At 45.5% G+C, this 19,654-nt stretch overlaps 1 protein-coding gene across 3 annotated transcripts in view; it reads left to right on the top strand.

Annotated features, from left to right (window-relative positions):
• Window positions 1–18,020, top strand: part of LOC116352823 (prominin-1-A) — a 54,104-nt gene extending 36,084 nt beyond the window's left edge. The window contains exons 19-27 of one of the 3 annotated variants that reach the window (XM_031821509.1): window positions 1,670–1,741; window positions 2,406–2,498; window positions 3,577–3,594; window positions 10,374–10,427; window positions 10,525–10,605; window positions 10,784–10,852; window positions 12,352–12,441; window positions 13,467–13,582; window positions 17,103–18,020. In XM_031821509.1, the coding sequence (XP_031677369.1) occupies window positions 1,670–1,741; window positions 2,406–2,498; window positions 3,577–3,594; window positions 10,374–10,427; window positions 10,525–10,605; window positions 10,784–10,852; window positions 12,352–12,441; window positions 13,467–13,582; window positions 17,103–17,121 (612 nt within the window). In that variant the 3' untranslated portion in view covers window positions 17,122–18,020. Of the gene's footprint in view, window positions 1–1,669; window positions 1,742–2,405; window positions 2,499–3,576; window positions 3,595–10,373; window positions 10,428–10,524; window positions 10,606–10,783; window positions 10,853–11,768; window positions 12,324–12,351; window positions 12,442–13,466; window positions 13,583–17,102 lie in introns of those variants that run through there. The other 2 variants (XM_031821510.1, XM_031821511.1) reach the window with 2 other exon arrangements.
• The last annotated feature ends 1,634 nt before the right edge of the window (window positions 18,021–19,654 follow it).

The raw sequence follows: 19,654 nt of genomic DNA, 5'->3' as shown, positions 1-19,654 counted from the left end.
CTAAACCCTGACCCCTAACCCACTAGCACTGAACCCATGACCACTGAACCCTAACCCCTGATCACTAAACCCTGACCCCTAACCCATGACCACTGAACCCTGACCACTGAACCTTGAACCCTGACCACTGAACCCTGACCCCTAACTAGAGGTCGACCGTTTAATCGGAATGTCCAAGTTTTCATAACAATCGGAAATCCGTATTTTTGGGCGCCGATTTTTTTATTTATTTTTTATACCTTCATTTAACAGTGCCTCGTTCAGAACGCAGAACGACAGATTTATACCTTTTCACATTGTCAGCTCGGGGGATCCAATCTTGCAACCTTACAGTTAACTAGTCCAATATTTAGCTAAAAGAAATTCAGTTTAGCATGCAATATTAACCAGGTGAAATTGTGTCACTTCTCTTGCGTTCATTGCACGCAGAGTCAGGGTATAACGTTATGCAACAGTTTGGGCAGCCTGGCTCATTGCGAACTAATTTAAGCATTCATTCAAACAGCACTTTCGTGCGTTTTGCCAGCAGCTTTTCGCAAGCATTGCACTGTTTATGACTTCAAGCCTATCAGCCTAATGGCTGGTGTAACCGATGTGAAATGGCTGGCTAGTTAGCTGGGTGTGCGCTAATAGCGTTTCAAACGTCACTAGCTCTGAGCCTTCTGGTAGTTGTTCCCCTTGCTCTGCAAGGGCCGCTGCTTTGAGGGTGGCTGTTGTCGATGTGTTCCTGGTTCGAGCCTAGGTAGGGGCGAGGAGAGGGACTGAAGCTATACTGTTACACTGCCAATACTAATAGTGCCTATAAGAACATCCAATAGTCAAAGGTATATGAAATACAAATGGTATAGAGGGAAATAGTTCTATAATTCCTATAACAACTACAACCTAAAACTTCTTACCTGGGAATATTGAAGACTCATCTTAAAAGGAACCACCAGCTTTCATATGTTCTCATGTTCTGAGCAAGGAACTGAAACGTTAGCTTTCTTACATGGCACATATTGCACTTTTACTTTCTTCTCCAACACTTTGTTTTGCATTATTTAAACCAAATTGAACATGTTTCATTATTTATTTGAGGCTAAATGGATTTTTATTGATGTATTATAGTAAAATAAGTGTTCATTCAGTATTGTTGTAATTGTTATTAATCGGTATCAGCTTTTTTGGTCCTCCAATAATTGGAATCGGCGTTGAAAAATCATAATCCGTCGACCTCTACCCCTGAACCCTGACCCCTAACCACTAAACCCTGATCCCTAAACCCTGATCACTAAACCCTGACCTCTAACCCCTGAACCCTGACCCCTAACCACTAAACCCTGATCACTAAACCCTGATCACTAAACCCTGACCACTGAACCCTGACCCCTAACCACTAAACCCTGACCCCTAAACCCTGATCACTAAACCCTGACCTCTAACCCCTGACCCCTGAACCCTGACCCCTAACCACTAAACCCTGACCCCTAACCACTGAACCCTGACCCCTAAACCCTGACCTCTAACTCCTGACCACTGAACCCTGACCCCTAACCACTAAACCCTGACCCCTAAACCCTGACCTCTGACCCCTGAACCCTGACCCCTAACCACTAAACCCTGACCCCTAACCACTGAACCTTGACCCCTGACCTCTAACTCCTGACCACTGACTCTGTGTGTGTAGGTGAATAAAGGTGTAACTCTGGTGGATCTGCTGTCGTTTTCCAACGAGCTGGAGGCCCAGGCAGACCTTCTGGTGAGTCTCCTAACCCCTAGACCCTAACCCCTAACGAGCTGGAGGCCCAGGCCGACCTTCTCGTGAGTCCCCTAGATCCTACCCCCTGGACCCTAACCCCTAGACCTTACCGCTAGATATAGATATAGACCCTGTAACACGATATAGACCCTGTAACATGATATAGGCCCCCAAATGAATATTGATATGCTGAGGCTAAATGCTAATGCTATGTCCTATGTGTGAATATTGATATGGTGAGGCTAAATGCTAATGCTACGTCCTATGTGTGAATATTGATATGGTGAGGCTAAATGCTAATGCTACGTCCTTTGTGTGAATATTGATATGGTGAGGCTAAATGCTAAATCCTGTGTGCGAATATTGATATGGTGAGGCTAAATGCTAATGCTGTGTGTGAATATTGAGATGGTGAGGCTAAATGCTAATGCTACGTCTTGTGTGTTAATATGGATATGGTGAGGCTAAATGCTAATGCTGTGTGTGAATATTGAGATGGTGAGGCTAAATGCTAATGCTGTGTGTGAATATTGATACGGTGAGGCTAAATGCTAATGCTGTGTGTTAATATGGATATGGTGAGGCTAAATGCTAAATGCTACGTCCTGTGTGTTAATATGGATATGGTGAGGCTAAATGCTACGTCCTGTGTGTTTGTGTGTAGCCGCGGGGAGCTCTAGAGAATGCTTTGAAGGGTCATGCCAGCAGCATACGACAGATCCACAGAGAACAGGTCGTCCCTATGGAGCAGGCTATGGTAAACCCACACACCCCGACGCACACTCACATACACACACACACGTACTCACATATACACACTCACACAAACTCACACACACACTCACACACGTGTACTCACATACACACACACTCACACACACACAAACTCACACACACACACACACACGTGTACTCACATACACACATACTCACACACTCACGTAAACAGTCTTTCTCCCAAAGACGTGGTAAGAGACAGCTTGACTGATTTCTGTTCTTCCCCAATGTTCCTGCTGTTCTCTCTCTCTCTCTCTGTCTCTGTCTCTGTCTCTGTCTCTGTCTCTGTCTCTGTCTCTGTCTCTGTCTCTGTCTCTGTCTCTGTCTCTGTCTCTGTCTCTGTCTCTGTCTCTGTCTCTGTCTCTGTCTCTGTCTCTGTCTCTGTCTCTGTCTCTGTCTCTGTCTCTGTCTCTGTCTCTGTCTCTGTCTCTGTCTCTGTCTCTGTCTCCGTCTCCGTCTCTGTCTCTGTCTCTCTCTCTCTCTCTCTCTCTCTCTCTCTCTCTCTCTCTCTCTCTCTCTCTCTCTCTCTCTCTCTCTCTCTCTCTCTCTCTCTCTCTCTCTCTCTCTCTCTACGTTCCTGCTGTTCTCTCTACGTTCCTGCTGTTCTCTCTCTCTCTCTCTCTCTCTCTACGTTCCTGCTGTTCTCTCTCTCTCTCTCTCTCTCTACGTTCCTGCTGTTCTCTCTCTCTCTCTCTCTCTTTCCCTCTCTACGTTCCTGCTGTTCTCTTCTCACTCTCTCTCTCTCTCTCTCTCTCTCTCTACGTTCCTGCTGTTCTCTCTCTCTCTTTCCCTCTCTACGTTCCTGCTGTTCTCTCTCTCTCTCTCTCTCTCTCTCTCTCTCTCTCTCTCTCTCTCTCCCGCTCTCTCTCTCCCTCTCTCTCTCTCTCTCTCCCTCTCTCTCCCTCTCTCTCTCTCTCTCTCTTTTTCCCTCTCTACGTTCCTGCTGTTTCCCTCTCTACGTTCCTGCTGTTCCCTCTCTACGTTCCTGCTGTTCTCTCTCTCGGTTTCTCTTTTTGTCTTTCTTTCTCACTAATATTCACATATAAATGGTGGCCCAGAAATTTGTCCGAGCGCGGGTAAGCTTGGTGTCTGTGTTTGTGTATATTTCTACACAGAGCTTCAGAAACTATTCACACCCCTTGACTTTGTTGTTGTGTTACAGCCTGAATTTAAAATGGATTACATTTAGATTTTGTATCAGTGGCCTATACACAATATCCCATAATATCGAAGTGGAATAATGTTGTTGTTTTTTCTAAATGTTTACAAAAGTAATTAAAAATGAAAAGCTGAAAGGTCTTGAGTCAGTCAGTATTCAACCCCTTTGTTGTTATGGCCTTAATAAGTTCAAGAGGAAAACTGTGCTGAACAAGTCACGTTTTAGGTTGATTAGACCCTGTGTACAATAATAGTGTTTAACATGGTTTTTGAATGACTACCTCATCTCTGTACCCCACACATACAATTACACTATATATACAAAAGTATGTGGACACCCCGTCAAACTAGTGGATTTGGCTATTTCAACCCGTTGCTGACAGGTGTATAAAATTGCGCACACAACCATGCATAGACAAAACTGTCAGTAGAATGTTTATTATTGTGAAGGGGAAACGTCTAGGAGCAACAACGCCTAAGCCGCAAAGTGGTAGGCCACACAAGCTCACAGAACGGAACAACATGTAAAAATCATCTGTCCTCGGTTGCAACGCTCACTACCGAGATCCACACTGCCACTGGAGGCAACGTCAGCACAACAACTGTTCGTCGGGAGCTTCATGAAATGTGTTTCCATGGCTGAGCAGCCGCACACAAGCCTAAGATCACCATGTGCAATGCCAAGTGCCGTCTGGAGTGGTGTAAAGTTCACCACCATTGGACTCTGGAAATACGTTCTCTGGAGTGATGAATCACGCTTCAACATCTGGCAGTTTGACGGACGAATCTGGGTTTGGCGGATACATTGAGAACGATACCTGCCCCAATGCATAGTGCCAACTGTAAAGTTTGGTGGAGGAGGAATAATGGTCTGGGGCTGTTTTCATGGTTCGGGCCCCTTAGTTCCAGTGAAGGGAAATCTTAACGCTACAGCATACAATGACATTCTAGACAATTCTGTGCTTCCAACTTTGTGGCAACAGTTTGGGGAAGGCCCTTTCCTGTTTCAGCATGACAACGCTCCAGTGCACAATGCGAGGTCCATACAGAAATGGTTTGCCGAGATCGGTGTGGAAGAACTTGACTGGCCTGCACAGAGCCCTGACCTCAACCCTATCGAGCGAATTTGGGATGAATTGGAACGCCGACTGTGAGCCAGGCCTAATCGCCCAATATCAGCGCCCGACCTCACTAACACTCTTGTGGCTGAATGGAAGCAAGTCCCTGCAGCAATGTTCCAACATCTAGTGGAAAGCCTTCCCAGAAGAGTAGAGGCTGTTATAGCAGCAATGTACCGACATCTAGTGGAAAGCCTTCCCAGAAGAGTGGAGGCTGTTATAGCAGCAAAAGGGGGAACAACTCTATATTAATGTCCATGATTTTGGAATGAGATGTTGGACAAGCAGGTGTCCACATACTGTTGGTCATGTAGTGTATCTGAAAGGTGTATGATATAATGTGATATATAGCATGTATACTGGGTACTACTTTAAGTTGATACTGAGGAACCTACCTAGAGCATTGATACCATTATATAGCATGTATACTGGGTACTACTTTATGTTGATACTGAGGAACCTACCTAGAGCATTGATACCATTATATAGCATGTATACTGGGTACTACTTTATGTTGATACTGAGGAACCTACCTAGAGCATTGATACCATTATATAGCATGTATACTGGGAACTACTTTATGTTGATACTGAGGAACCTACCCAGAGCATTGATACCATTATTTAGCATGTATACGGGGAACTACTTTATGTTGATACTGAGGAACCTACCCAGAGCATTGATACCATTATTTAGCATGTATCCTGGGAACTACTTTATGTTGATACTGAGGAACCTACCCAGAGCATTGATACTGATGAACCTACCTAGAGCATTGATACCATTATATAGCATGTATACTGGGAACTACTTTATGTTGATACTGAGGAACCTACCCAGAGCATTGATACCATTATTTAGCATGTATACGGGGAACTACTTTATGTTGATACAGAGGAACCTACCCAGAGCATTGATACCATTATTTAGCATGTATCCTGGGAACTACTTTATGTTGATACTGAGGAACCTACCCAGAGCATTGATACTGATGAACCTACCTAGAGCATTGATACCATTATTTAGCATGTATACGGGGAACTACTTTATGTTGATACTGAGGAACCTACCCAGAGCATTGATACCATTATTTAGCATGTATCCTGGGAACTACTTTATGTTGATACTGAGGAACCTACCCAGAGCATTGATACTGATGAACCTACCTAGAGCATTGATACCATTATATAGCATGTATACTGGGTACTACTTTATGTTGATACTGAGGAACCTACCTAGAGCATTGATACCATTATATAGCATGTATACTGGGAACTACTTTATGTTGATACTGAGGAACCTACCCAGAGCATTGATACTGAGGAACCTACTCAGAGCATTGATACCAATTGAGTACTGCGCCTACTCATGAATGTTCTGTGCTTGAAGTTTAGTTTGAAGGATAAAGTCATGTAAACGGTGTCTCTGTTTCCAGTGTCATTATTACTGTTTGTGTAGCAACAACACAACATTAGGTTCCTCAGTCCAGCAGTGAATTTATAACACAGATTCAACCACAAAGACCAGGGAGGTTTTCCAATGCCTCGCAAAGAAGGGCTCCTATTGGTAAAACAGAAAGCAGACGTTGAATATCCATTTGAGCATGGGGAAGTTATTAATTACCCTTTGGATGGTGTATCAATACACCCAGTCACTACAAAGATACAGGTGTCCTTCCTAACTCAGTTGCCGGAGAGGAAGGAAACCTCTGAGATTTCACCATGAGGCCAATTTAGACTTTAAAACAGTTACAGAGTTTAGTGGCTGTCATAGGAAAAAACTGAGGATGGATCAACACCATTTGCAATTACTCCACAACACTAATTGACAGAGGGAAAAGAAGGAAGCCTGTCAGAGGGAAAAGAAGGAAGCCTGACAGAGGGAAAAGAAGGAAGCCTGATAGAGGGAAAAGAAGGAACCCTGACAGAGGGAAAAAGAAGGAAGCCTGACAGAGGGAAAAAGAAGGAAGCCTGACAGAGGGAAAAGAAGGAAGCCTGACAGAGGGAAAAGAAGGAAGCCTGACAGAGGGAAAAGAAGGAAGCCTGACAGAGGGAAAAAGAAGGAAGCCTGACAGAGGGAAAAGAAGGAAGCCTGACAGAGGGAAAAGAAGGAAGCCTGACAGAGGGAAAAGAAGGAAGCCTGACAGAGGGAAAAGAAGGAAGCCTGACAGAGGGAAAAGAAGGAAGCCTGTACAGAGGGAAAAGAAGGAACCCTGACAGAGGGAAAAGAAGGAAGCCTGACAGAGGGAAAAGAAGGAATCACAGCTGTAATCACTCTTAGAGACTCACCCAGAAAGACTCACAGCTCTTAGAGACTTACCCAGAAAGACTCCCAGCTGTCATCACTCTTAGAGACTTACCCAGAAAGACTCACAGCTGTCATCCCTCTTAGAGACTTACCCAGAAAGACTCACAGCTGTCATCAACCTTAGAGACTTACCCAGAAAGACTCCCAGCTGTCATCACTCTTAGAGACTTACCCAGAAAGACTCACAGCTGTCATTATGGGGTTTTGTGTATCGATGGGTGAGAATAAAACAGCTATTTAATCCATTTTGAATTTAAATTGTAAGACAACTAAATGTGAAATAAGTCAAGGGGTATACTTTCTGTGTGTGTGTATATACAGTCAAGGGGTATACGTTCTGTGTGTGTGTATATACAGTCAAGGGGTATACGTTCTGTGTGTGTGTATATACAGTCAAGGGGTATACGTTCTGTATGTGTGTATATACAGTACCAGGTTTGGACACACCTACTCATTCAATGATGTTGTTGTTCTGAACAGTGTTGTGTATTTGTGTTGTAATACGCTGTGATACTCGGTGTGTGTTGTGATGTTGTTGTTCTGAACAGTGTTGTGTATTTGTGTTGTGATAACGTGATACTCGGTGTGTGTTGTGATGTTGTTGTTCTGAACAGCGTTGTGTATTTGTGTTGTGATAACGTGATACTCGGTGTGTGTTGTGATGTTGTTGTTCTGAACAGCGTTGTGTATTTGTGTGAGAGAAAATAAATGTTGTTTGTGTTATTATTGGTTATTACATGATACAGTAATGATCAATGGATTTAAAATGAATAGCACTGAGACTGGTGAATGAATGGGTTAGGGTTAGACTGGTGAATGAATGGGTTAGGGTTAGACTGGTGAATGAATGGGTTAGGGTTAGACTGGTGAATGAATGGATTAGACTGGTGGATGAATGGGTTAGGGTTAGACTGGTGAATGAATGGGTTAGGGTTAGACTGGTGGATGAATGGGTTAGGGTTAGACTGGTGAATGAATGGATTAGACTGGTGGATGAATGGGTTAGGGTTAGACTGGTGAATGAATGGGTTAGGGTTAGACTGGTGGATGAATGGGTTAGGGTTAGACTGGTGAATGAATGGGTTAGGGTTAGACTGGTGAATGAATGGGTTAGACTGGTGGATGAATGGGTTAGGGTTAGACTGGTGAATGAATGGATTAGACTGGTGGATGAATGGGTTAGGGTTAGACTGGTGAATTAATGGGTTAGGGTTAGACTGGTGAATGAATGGGTTAGGGTTAGACTGGTGGATGAATGGGTTAGGGTTAGACTGGTGAATGAATGGGTTAGGGTTAGACTGGTGAATGAATGGGTTAGACTGGTGGATGAATGGGTTAGGGTTAGACTGGTGAATGAATGGGTTAGGGTTAGACTGGTGGATGAATGGGTTAGGGTTAGACTGGTGGATGAATGGGTTAGACTGGTGGATGAATGGGTTAGGGTTAGACTGGTGAATGAATGGGTTAGACTGGTGGATGAATGGGTTAGGGTTAGACTGGTGAATGAATGGGTTAGGGTTAGACTGGTGGATGAATGGGTTAGGGTTAGACTGGTGAATGAATGGGTTAGGGTTAGACTGGTGGATGAATGGGTTAGGGTTAGACTGGTGGATGAATGGGTTAGGGTTAGACTGGTGGATGAATGGGTTAGACTGGTGGATGAATGGGTTAGGGTTAGACTGGTGAATGAATGGATTAGACTGGTGGATGAATGGGTTAGGGTTAGACTGGTGGATGAATGGGTTAGACTGTTGGATGAATGGGTTAGACTGGTGGATGAATGGGTTAGGGTTAGACTGGTGGATGACTGGGTTAGGGTTAGACTGGTGAATGAATGGGTTAGACTGGTGGATGAATGGGTTAGGGTTAGACTGGTGAATGAATGGGTTAGGGTTAGACTGGTGGATGAATGGGTTAGGGTTAGACTGGTGAATGAATGGGTTAGGGTTAGACTGGTGGATGAATGGGTTAGGGTTAGACTGGTGGATGAATGGGTTAGACTGGTGGACACACATGGTGGAAGGGAACTCTCTCATGTTTTCACCAACCCAATGCTTCTTTAGGAGTACATGTAAGAAGAATCAAGTTAGCAACCCAGATCTATTCAGTAACTAGACCTATCTGGAACATGGCCCTCTTCAGTAACTAGACCTATCTGGAACATGGCCCTCTTCAGTAACTAGACCTATCTGAAACATGGCCCTCTTCAGTAACTAGACCTATCTGAAACATGGCCCTCTTCAGTAACTAGACCTATCTGGAACATGGCCCTCTTCAGTAACTAGACCTATCTGAAACATGGCCCTCTTCAGTAACTAGACCTATCTGGAACATGGCCCTCTTCAGTAACTAGACCTATCTGAAACATGGCCCTCTTCAGTAACTAGACCTATCTGAAACATGGCCCTATTCAGTAACTAGACCTATCTGGAACATGGCCCTCTTCAGTAACTAGACCTATCTGAAACATGGCCCTCTTCAGTAACTAGACCTATCTGAAACATGGCCCTCTTCAGTAACTAGACCTATCTGAAACATGGCCCTCTTCAGTAACTAGACCTATCTGAAACATGGCCCTCTTCAGTAACTAGACCGATCTGAAACATGGCCCTCTTCAGTAACTAGACCTATCTGAAACATGGCCCTCTTCAGTAACTAGACCTATCTGAAACATGGCCCTCTTCAGTAACTAGACCTATCTGGAACATGGCCCTCTTCAGTAACTAGACCTATCTGAAACATGGCCCTCTTCAGTAACTAGACCTATCTGAAACATGGCCCTCTTCAGTAACTAGACCTATCTGAAACATGGCCCTCTTCAGTAACTAGACCTATCTGAAACATGGCCCTCTTCAGTAACTAGACCTATCTGAAACATGGCCCTCTTCAGTAACTAGACCTATCTGAAACATGGCCCTCTTCAGTAACTAGACCTATCTGAAACATGGCCCTATTCAGTAACTAGACCTATCTGAAACATGGCCCTCTTCAGTAACTAGACCCATCTGAAACATGGCCCTCTTCAGTAACTAGACCTATCTGAAACATGGCCCTCTTCAGTAACTAGACCTATCTGAAACATGGCCCTCTTCAGTAACTAGACCTATCTGAAACGTGGCCAGATTCAGTAACTAGATCTATCTGAAACATGGCCCTATTCAGTAACTAGACCTATCTGAAACGTGGCCCTCTTCAGTAACTAGACCTATCTGAAAAATGGCCCTCTTCAGTAACTAGACCCATCTGAAACATGGCCTCCTCCTCTCTTCCAGAGTACCCTCAGCCAGAGCATCCGGCTACTGCAGAGGACAGCTAAGGAACTACCTGTGAGGACACACACACACACACACACACACACACACACACACACACACACACACACACACACACACACCCTAACTCACCTGTCTCTCTCTCTCTCAGGTGAAGGTCACTAACGTCCTTAGTGCCATCGACGAAGCAGAGTACCTCATCACACACAACGCTTCACGCGTGGTTAAACAGGTAAACACACTACGGACGGACGGACGGTCGGACAGACAGACACACACAATGCTTCACTACGGACAGACAGACAGACAGACACACACACACACACACAACGCTTCACGCGTGGTAAAACAGGTAAACGCACTACAGACAGACAGACAGACACTCTAAACAACCTCTCGTTGTCCTACAGGAGAGAGATGTGTACATGCAGAGCCTGGTTGGATACTTCAGACAGTACACAGACTGGGTCAAAAACTCTGTAAGTTATCAAGTTAGAGTTATATACTGCCGTTCTGAAGTTCGGGGTCACTAGAAGGCCGGCAGTGGAACACAGGAGTGATGGTTGCTGATAATGGGCCTCTGTACTCCTATGTAGATATTCCATAAAAAATCAGCCGTTTCCAGCAACAATAGTCATTTACAACATTAACAATGTCTACACTGGATTTCTGATCAATTTAATGTTATTTAATGGACAAAGAAATGTGGTTTTCTTTCAAAAACAAGGATGTTTCTAAGTGACCCCAAACTTTTGAATGCTAGTGTGTATATATATATATATATATATATATACACATTTAAATTCCTGACATTTAATCTTAGTAAAAATTCCCTGGTTTAGGTGTTATAGGATCACCACTTTATTTTAAGAATGTGAAATGTCAGAATAATAGCAGAGAGAATAGAACATCTGTGGGCAGAACTGAAAAGGTGTGTTTGAGCAAGGAGGCCTACAAACATTTGACCCAAATTAAACAATTTAAAGGCAATGCTACCAAATACTAATTGAGTTTATGTAAACTTCTGACCCACTGGGAATGTGATGAAAGAAATAAAAGCTGAAATAAATCATTATCTCTAATATTATTCTGTACACTATTGTTCTGTTTAGCTAGATTTGTACCTCTCCTCCAGTCCCTCCAGTCCTAACCTCTCCTCCAGTCCCTCAAGTCCTAACCTCTCCTCCAGTCCCTCCAGTCCTAACCTCTCCTCCAGTCCCTCCAGTCCTAACCTCTCCTCCAGTCCCTCCAGTCCTAACCTCTCCTCCAGTCCCTCCAGTCCTAACCTCTCCTCCAGTCCCTCCAGTCCTAACCTCTCCTCCAGTCCCTCCAGTCCTAACCTCTCCTCCAGTCCCTCCAGTCCTAACCTCTCCTCCATAATGTAATGTGTCCTAGCTGACAGGGGAGGTGTCTCAGTGGCAGCCCATCAGTAACCTCCATAATGTAATGTGTCCTAGCTGACAGGGGAGGTGTCTCAATGGCAGCCCATCAGTAACCTCTCCTCCATAATGTAATGTGTCCTAGCTGACAGGGGAGTTGTCTCAGTGGCAGCCCATCAGTAACCTCCATAATGTAATGTGTCCTAGCTGACAGGGGAGGTGTCTCAGTGGCAGCCCATCAGTAACCTCTCCTCCATAATGTGATGTGTCCTAGCTGACAGGGGAGTTGTCTCAGTGGCAGCCCATCAGTAACCTCTCCTCCATAATGTAATGTGTCCTAGCTGACAGGGGAGGTGTCTCAGTGTCAGCCCATCAGTAACCTCTCCTCCATAATGTGATGTGTCCTAGCTGACAGGGGAGGTGTCTCAGTGTCAGCCCATCAGTAACCTCCATAATGTAATGTGTCCTAGCTGACAGGGGAGGTGTCTCAGTGTCAGCCCATCAGTAACCTCCATAATGTAATGTGTCCAAGCTGACAGGGGAGATGTCTCAGTGTCAGCCCATCAGTAACCTCTCTTCCATAATGTAATGTGTCCTAGCTGACAGGGGAGGTGTCTCAGTGTAAGCCCATCAGTAACCTCATTGACTCCATGGAGATCATTGCCTGCAGCTTCATAGTCGACTCAGTGGTAAGATACACAGGAGCTGTCGGTGTGTGTCAGTGTGTGCTGTTTGTGTGTGCTGTCTGTGTGTGTGTCGGTGTTTGTGTGTGTATGTGTGTGTGTGTCGGTATGTGCTGTGTGTCGGTATGTGCTGTGTGTGTTTGTCGGTATGTGCTGTGTGTCAGTATGTGCTGTGTGTCAGTATGTGCTGTGTGTGTTTGTCGGTATGTGCTGTGTGTCGGTGTGTGCTGTGTGTGTTTGTCGGTATGTGCTGTGTGTCAGTATGTGCTGTGTGTGTTTGTCGGTATGTGCTGTGTGTGTTTGTCGGTATGTGCTGTGTGTCGGTATGTGCTGTGTGTCAGTATGTGCTGTGTGTGTTTGTCGGTATGTGCTGTGTGTCAGTATGTGCTGTGTGTGTTTGCCGGTATGTGCTGTGTGTGTTTGTCGGTATGTGCTGTGTGTCGGTATGTGCTGTGTGTCGGTATGTGCTGTGTGTCGGTATGTGCTGTGTGTGTGTGTTGGTATGTGCTGTGTGTGTTTGTCGGTATGTGCTGTGTGTGTGTGTCGGTATGTGCTGTGTGTGTGTGTGTTGGTATGTGCTGTGTGTCAGTATGTGCTGTGTGTCAGTATGTGCTGTGTGTGTTTGTCGGTATGTGCTGTGTGTCAGTATGTGCTGTGTGTGTGTCGGTATGTGCTGTGTGTCGGTATGTGCTGTGTGTGTTTGTCGGTATGTGCTGTGTGTCAGTATGTGCTGTGTGTGTGTGTCGGTATGTGCTGTGTGTTTGTCGGTATGTGCTGTGTGTCAGTATGTGCTGTGTGTGTTTGTGTATGTGTATGTGTCGGTGTGTGTGTGTCGGTATGTGCTGTGTGTCGGTGTGTGCTGTGTGTCGGTGTGTGTGTTGGTATGTGCTATGTGTGTCGGTGTGTGTGTGTGAGGTTATGTCTCTGTGTGTGTTGTTCTGGTTTGGTCTGAGTTAAAGTTATATTTCTCTCTCTCTGTGTGTGTTGTTCTGGTTCGGTCTGAGTTAATGTTATATATCTCTGTGTTATAGAACACGTTCTGGTTCGGTCTGGGTGGTTGCTGTGTGTTCCTGGTTCCCAGCATCATCCTGTCAGTCAAACTGGCCAAGTACTACAGGAGGATGGATACGGAGGATGTGTTTGAAGAGTAGGTACACACACACAGGTATAAAGAGACACACACTTCTCTAGTGGCTATTTTCTAGTCTTGAAAACGCCGATCCAGCAGTGACTAGGATCTGGTTTCAAATGACCACAAAGGGAAAACAACAGGGTGGGTCCTCTTCATGACAGACAACTCTCCCAACAAATCACGAGGCAGACATGACAGACAACTCTCCCAACAAATCACGAGGCAGACATGACAGACAACTCTCCCAACAAATCACGAGGCAGACAACTCTCCCAACAAATCACGAGGCAGACATGACAGACAACTCTCCCAACAAATCACGAGGCAGACAACTCTCCCAACAAATCACGAGGCAGACATGCCAGACAACTCTCCCAACAAATCACGAGGCAGACATGCCAGACAACTCTCCCAACAAATCACGAGGCAGACATGATAGACAACTCTCCCAACAAATCACGAGGCAGACATGCCAGACAACTCTCCCAACAAATCACGAGGCAGACATGCCAGACAACTCTCCCAACAAATCACGACGCAGACATGACAGACAACCTGCCAAACCTGCCGGTGTACCTGGGATAACCTATCCATGGGATAATCGATCCCTGCGTAGTGGGAGTTGCCACTGGACCCCACCACAACAGGTGAATGATCTCCACAAATCAAGGTTGCTTGGACCAATGGGGAGCCACAAGAGTCAACAGCAAGCCCCTGAGGCGCACCCTCTCCAACGACGGCTGAATCAGCTTCACGGGAGGAAATGTGTAAAGGAGGATCCGAGGCCAGTGAAGCGCTCAACTCCCTCATCGAGGAAAAACAGACGACAATGCAAGTTTTCTCGCGATGTGTAAAGATCTATGTCGGCCCTGCTGAAGATTTCCCTTATCTGGGAGAACACCACCCCTGAGAGTGGAGGCTAATCTGCACCCAAATTGAGTCAACCGGGGACATGTGTTTCCCGAAGTGAAAGCATGTGCACACTGCTCCCAGCAATAGGGAGCGATCCAAGTTGAGGAGGTAGTCCCTCCCCGTCCCCGTTGATGCACGCCACCACTGGCCCGACCAAAGCAGGGGAAAGCTCCTTAGTGTCAGATATACCGGTAGGATCTCTGGGTAATTGATATGCGATCCACACCAATGTCGATACCCCCAGAATCTTTCTTACAGCGCACCCCACCCTCAGGGGAAAGTGCCTTAGTGTCAGATATACCGGTAGGATCTCTGGGTAATTGATATGCAGTGCGATCCACACCAATGTCGATACCCCCAGAATCGGTTGCCTTTCTTACAGCGCACCCCACCCTCAGGGGAATGTGTCTGTTGTGATCACCTTGTGGGATACAACTGAGTCCATGGGAGCCCCCTGACAATAGCAGAGGGTCCCAGCACTGGTGCATGGCCCATAGACCTGACACCCAAAGTGACCGGCTTAGGCTGCGAAATGCATCCAGGTGAGTGGTTAGCACTCAGCGCTGGAAGGGCCACATGAACAATAGCCCAAGGGGAACAACTTACATCACAGAAGCCATTGTCCCTGGTAGAAGTAAGGCGTAGGCACTGGCAACAACACCCTTTGTGACATAACCAAAGTTTGGCTGAGCAGAGCCGGAACTCTGACACTCTCTGTGGGGATAGAAAAGCATGATACGCAAGTGAGTCTAGCTCAGGACCTAGAAACAGAATGCGCTGATGTGGAGTCAGACAGGTAACTTTTCTGGTTTCTTTGGAAGACTAGAGACTGAATACGGGACAGTAGAATGGATGTGTGTTACATTCCTTGCTCCCTCGACGACTCCGGAGGCGGCTTGTGAGCATTTTGAGTTTGTAGACTCTGAGGTGCTTGCTGAGGGCACATAGGTCTAGAATGGGACGTAAAGTCCTCTCCCTTTTCGGAACCAGGAAATATCGGCTGCACCAGCCATCTTGGATCTTCAACGGATTGCCTGCTTCTGGAGACGGGAGGATATTTCCTCCCTCAAAACAGGCGCTGAAGCCTCGGGAATAGTCGGCCTGATGACGCTGCAGAAGTGTGGATGGACGAACAACAAGTTGTAGCCTGTACCCCGACATCACATCACCTAACTTAGCAGGCATAAAAAAGAAAAGCCAGAAACTAGGTCCCCTACATACTGGTTTTGACGAGAAGAAAAATAACTGTTCAACCAATCTAGTAAATGAGTGTCACCTTGGAGTGATGCCTTGTTAATGTACAAAAGCAGAAGTCACGTCATAGGCTCTCTCTCCATTTCCCCTGAAAACCCGGAACATCTGGCTGTTGGGGACCCTGCTGAGGCTACTATTCGTATGATCCAGGGTGACACTGCGCATGCCCGCCATTGGTCAGAGCAGACAGCGAGCCTCCCATGACTCTGAAGGGGCGGGACACCACTTTGTGGACTGGGAGAGATTGGAATTGGAAAAATAACCACCACTCTTGACAACTGTGAGTCTGAACATGGAGAAGGGACCCTTTTCATTGAACTCACATGCAGGAGACACGTTTGGAAACCCGTGAACACTGCGGAACTCAGGGTTGAAGAAACTGTATTGTGCCATGGTTTGCCTAAAGCCCGGCCCACTCTGGGTACCAGGGCTCAGTGATCAGTGACGTACCCAGATTGGCCACTTGGGGGTACTGTTGTCACAACAAGCCTCACTCGGTTAAGGCGGTAAGACGGTAACCGGCCGGCACCCAGCACCGGTAGAGACAACAATACATCAGCCTCAACTGTCAGTAAGAGTGTCCATGATTAAGTCTTTTAATGAAGAGATTGAGATAAGTGTTTGATGAGTGTTTGTTGCAGCTCGTTGCAGTGAACTGAAAAGACGAGCGACCCAGGGAAGAGAGGCAAGCGGTGGGGCTTACCCACCGAGCCTGGCCGCCCTCTGTCTTCGGGTAGCCACCCGTAACCGGCAACAGAGCGTACATGAGCCGGGTTGAGCCGGGCAGCACAGACCTCACGCTCAGGCAGACATACCGTAACTATGACTCAGCCAAGGTACGAGCACCCAGGAGAGGAAGTCAGTATCAGAAATACCAAGGCCCCTCAAGAATGCTACAGGATTGTCAAGAGAACCTGTGCCGTGGAGTTTGGGAACAGCTGGGGACTGATACCGTCTCCTAGTCCACTGCTACTGATACCGTCCCCTAGTCCCAGTCCACTGCTACTGATACCGTCTCCCAGTCTCCTAGTCCCCTAGTCTCCTAGTCTCCCAGTCCCCTAGTCTCCTAGTCCCCTAGTCTTCTAGTCTCCTAGGCCCCTAGTCTCCTAGTCTCCCAGTCTCCTAGTCTCCTAGTCTCCTAGTCCCACACAAACTGATTAGAGCACCACGAAGCATCTCTTCTGTCCTTCTCTTTCTGTCATTGGTCTCTCTTTTATTCTTTCTCTCCTTCTCTACCTCTCTCCTCCTCTCCTCTCTCCTCCCCTCTTCTCTCCTCCCCTCTCCCCTCTCCCCTCCTCCCCTTCTCTCTCCCTCCCTCACTCCTTGTGTCTTTTGATGCTGTTAATAAATGTTCTGTTCTCTTCCTCAGGGGCCAAGAAAACTGGTAGAGAAACAAAGGTGGGAAAGAGAACAAAACAACAACAACCCAAGAAGACAGAACTCTGCTGATCTCCGCCCCACAACAACCTGATTGGATAAGGACCTTAGCTGCCAGCCAATTACAGTAGCCCAAATGATGCCCTGTACGTTCCATCGCCCAATCACATCACTAGTTCTGTCTGACATCACCGTAGTTTCTGAACATTACACCTGTGTGAACGTGTTGGTGGATTATTTCTATATAGTTGATTTGATATATCAGAGTTATTATAGACACGTGTTCTGTTTGTTTCTACTCAGCTGGAACCACTGACTCATCTCAATGACTTGTACATTTTATACGCTTTCAACACCTTTGAAAGTTTTATATATTTTTTAAAATAATATGTTAGCATGTTAGCGGACGCTAGCTACCAAACCATGTTAGCATGTTAGCGGACGCTAGCTACCAAACCATGTTAGCATGTTAGCGGACGCTAGCTACCAAACCATGTTAGCATGTTAGCGGACGCTAGCTACCAAACCATGTTAGCATGTTAGCAGACACTAGATACAAAACCATGTTAGCATGTTAGCAGACACTAGATACAAAACCATGTTAGCATGTTAGCGGACGCTAGCTACCAAACCATGTTAGCATGTTAGCAGACACTAGATACAAAACAATGTTAGCATGTTAGCGGACGCTAGCTACCAAACCATGTTAGCATGTTAGCAGACACTAGATACAAAACCATGTTAGCATGTTAGCTAGCGGACGCTAGCTGCTTGTTGTTTGACAGCTGTAACCATCGCATTGACTTTGATGTCATATCTGTGATGTCATATCGATGATGTCAGGACTGTGATGTCACGACTGATGTCACTTCAGGCTCTGAATCTGTGAATAAAGATGTCAGTTCGCTGAGTTACGCCGTCTCCACTGTCTTTCGTCCTGCTGTCTGTCTGTCCGTCCATATATACATAAACTCAGCAACAAACAAAAAAACATCCTCTCACTGTCAACTGCGTTTATTTTCAGCAAACTTAACATGTGTAAATGTTTGTATGAACATAACAAGATTCAACAATTGAGACATAAACTGAACAAGTTCCACAGACATGTGACTAACAGAAATGCAATAATGTGTCCCTGAACAAAGGGGGAGGGTCAAAATCAAAAGTAACAGTCAGTATCTGGTGTGGCCACCAGCTGCATTAAGTACTGCAGTGCATCTCCTCCCCAGTTAGCTAACATAACATCCCTCTGTTATAGCCAGCTAGCTAACAGAGCATTCCTCTATTTGAGCAGGGTGTTTCAGTAGGCTAAACTAGCCAGCTGCATTTGCTAGCTAAGTAAGTGAAACTGAAAGTGAAAAAAATGACACTCTCTCTCTGTCTCTCTCTTGCCTCTCCTTCATTTTTGAAGAAATACATTTGTTGAAAACAGTTCAACTATTGTCTTTCTCTCTCTTTGAGTCAACTACTCACCACATGTTATGCACTGCAGTGCTAGCTAGCTGTAGCTTGTGCTTTCAGTACTAAATTCATTCTCTGATCTTTTGATTGGGTGGACAACATGTCAGTTCATACTGCAAGAGCTCCGATAGGTTGGAGGACGTCCTCCTGAAGTTTTCATAATTACTCTGTAAGTCTATGGAATGGGGTGAGAACCAAGAGCCTCCTAGGTTTTGTATTGAAGTCAATGTACCAAGAGGAGGACGGAAGCTAGATGCCCTCCGGCTACACCATGGTGCTACCCTACAGAGTGCTGTTGAGGCTACTGTAGACCTTCATTACAAAACAGTGTGTTCTAATCAATTGTTTGGTGAAATATGAATATATTTAGTATAGTTTTATCTAAAAAGGATAACTTTTGAAATGTTTAAAAATCTATATTTTTATGAAATTCACTGAGGAGGATGGTCCTCCCCTTCCTCCTTTGAGGAGCCTCCACTGGTTCAAAATATTTGTTGGTCTGATGTGATTAATAAGGAGCATCCAGACGCTGCACTTGATGAGTTTATGAAATTGCTTCTTCCAATTATTGATAAACATGCACCTGTGATGTTCCGCAGGGCAGCTCTCTAGGCCCTGTCGTGGAAATGTCCTCTATTTACCAAATCATGGGAGCAAACCACACACACAAGTCAGAGTTAGTTATCAAAGTCCATCTTTAATTATATGAGCTCTATCACAATCCTGTGACTCTCAGGTAATTCAGTGTCTCTCAATGAATTCTCTTAGAGCCCCCTCCACATTGCAATAGCATTTTGACTTTCAACAGTTCAGTATCTCTAATGAGAAGTTGAGAGTCCCAACATAATGGCAAAATGGGATCCTTTATAGTAAAGATCACACATAGTCAGACAGCATAGACATAATAAATCGTTCAGCTTTGTCTCCTTACTCAAACCCCAGAACCATAAACCAACCCTCCATATCAACAGGCATATATCAAATTGTCATTTAGATACAACCAATTCTAAATACAACCAATCCTGGACAAACTCACAGAGAGGAGAATGAGGCTATAGGTTAAGATAAAAGGGAGCATGAGAA

The sequence above is a fragment of the Oncorhynchus kisutch genome, unplaced genomic scaffold (assembly GCF_002021735.2).
Source record: "Oncorhynchus kisutch isolate 150728-3 unplaced genomic scaffold, Okis_V2 scaffold3982, whole genome shotgun sequence".
Lineage (NCBI taxonomy): Eukaryota > Metazoa > Chordata > Actinopteri > Salmoniformes > Salmonidae > Oncorhynchus > Oncorhynchus kisutch.
The sequence above is the reverse complement of the archived record's forward strand: the minus strand, read 5'-3'. Positions and strand labels throughout refer to the sequence as shown.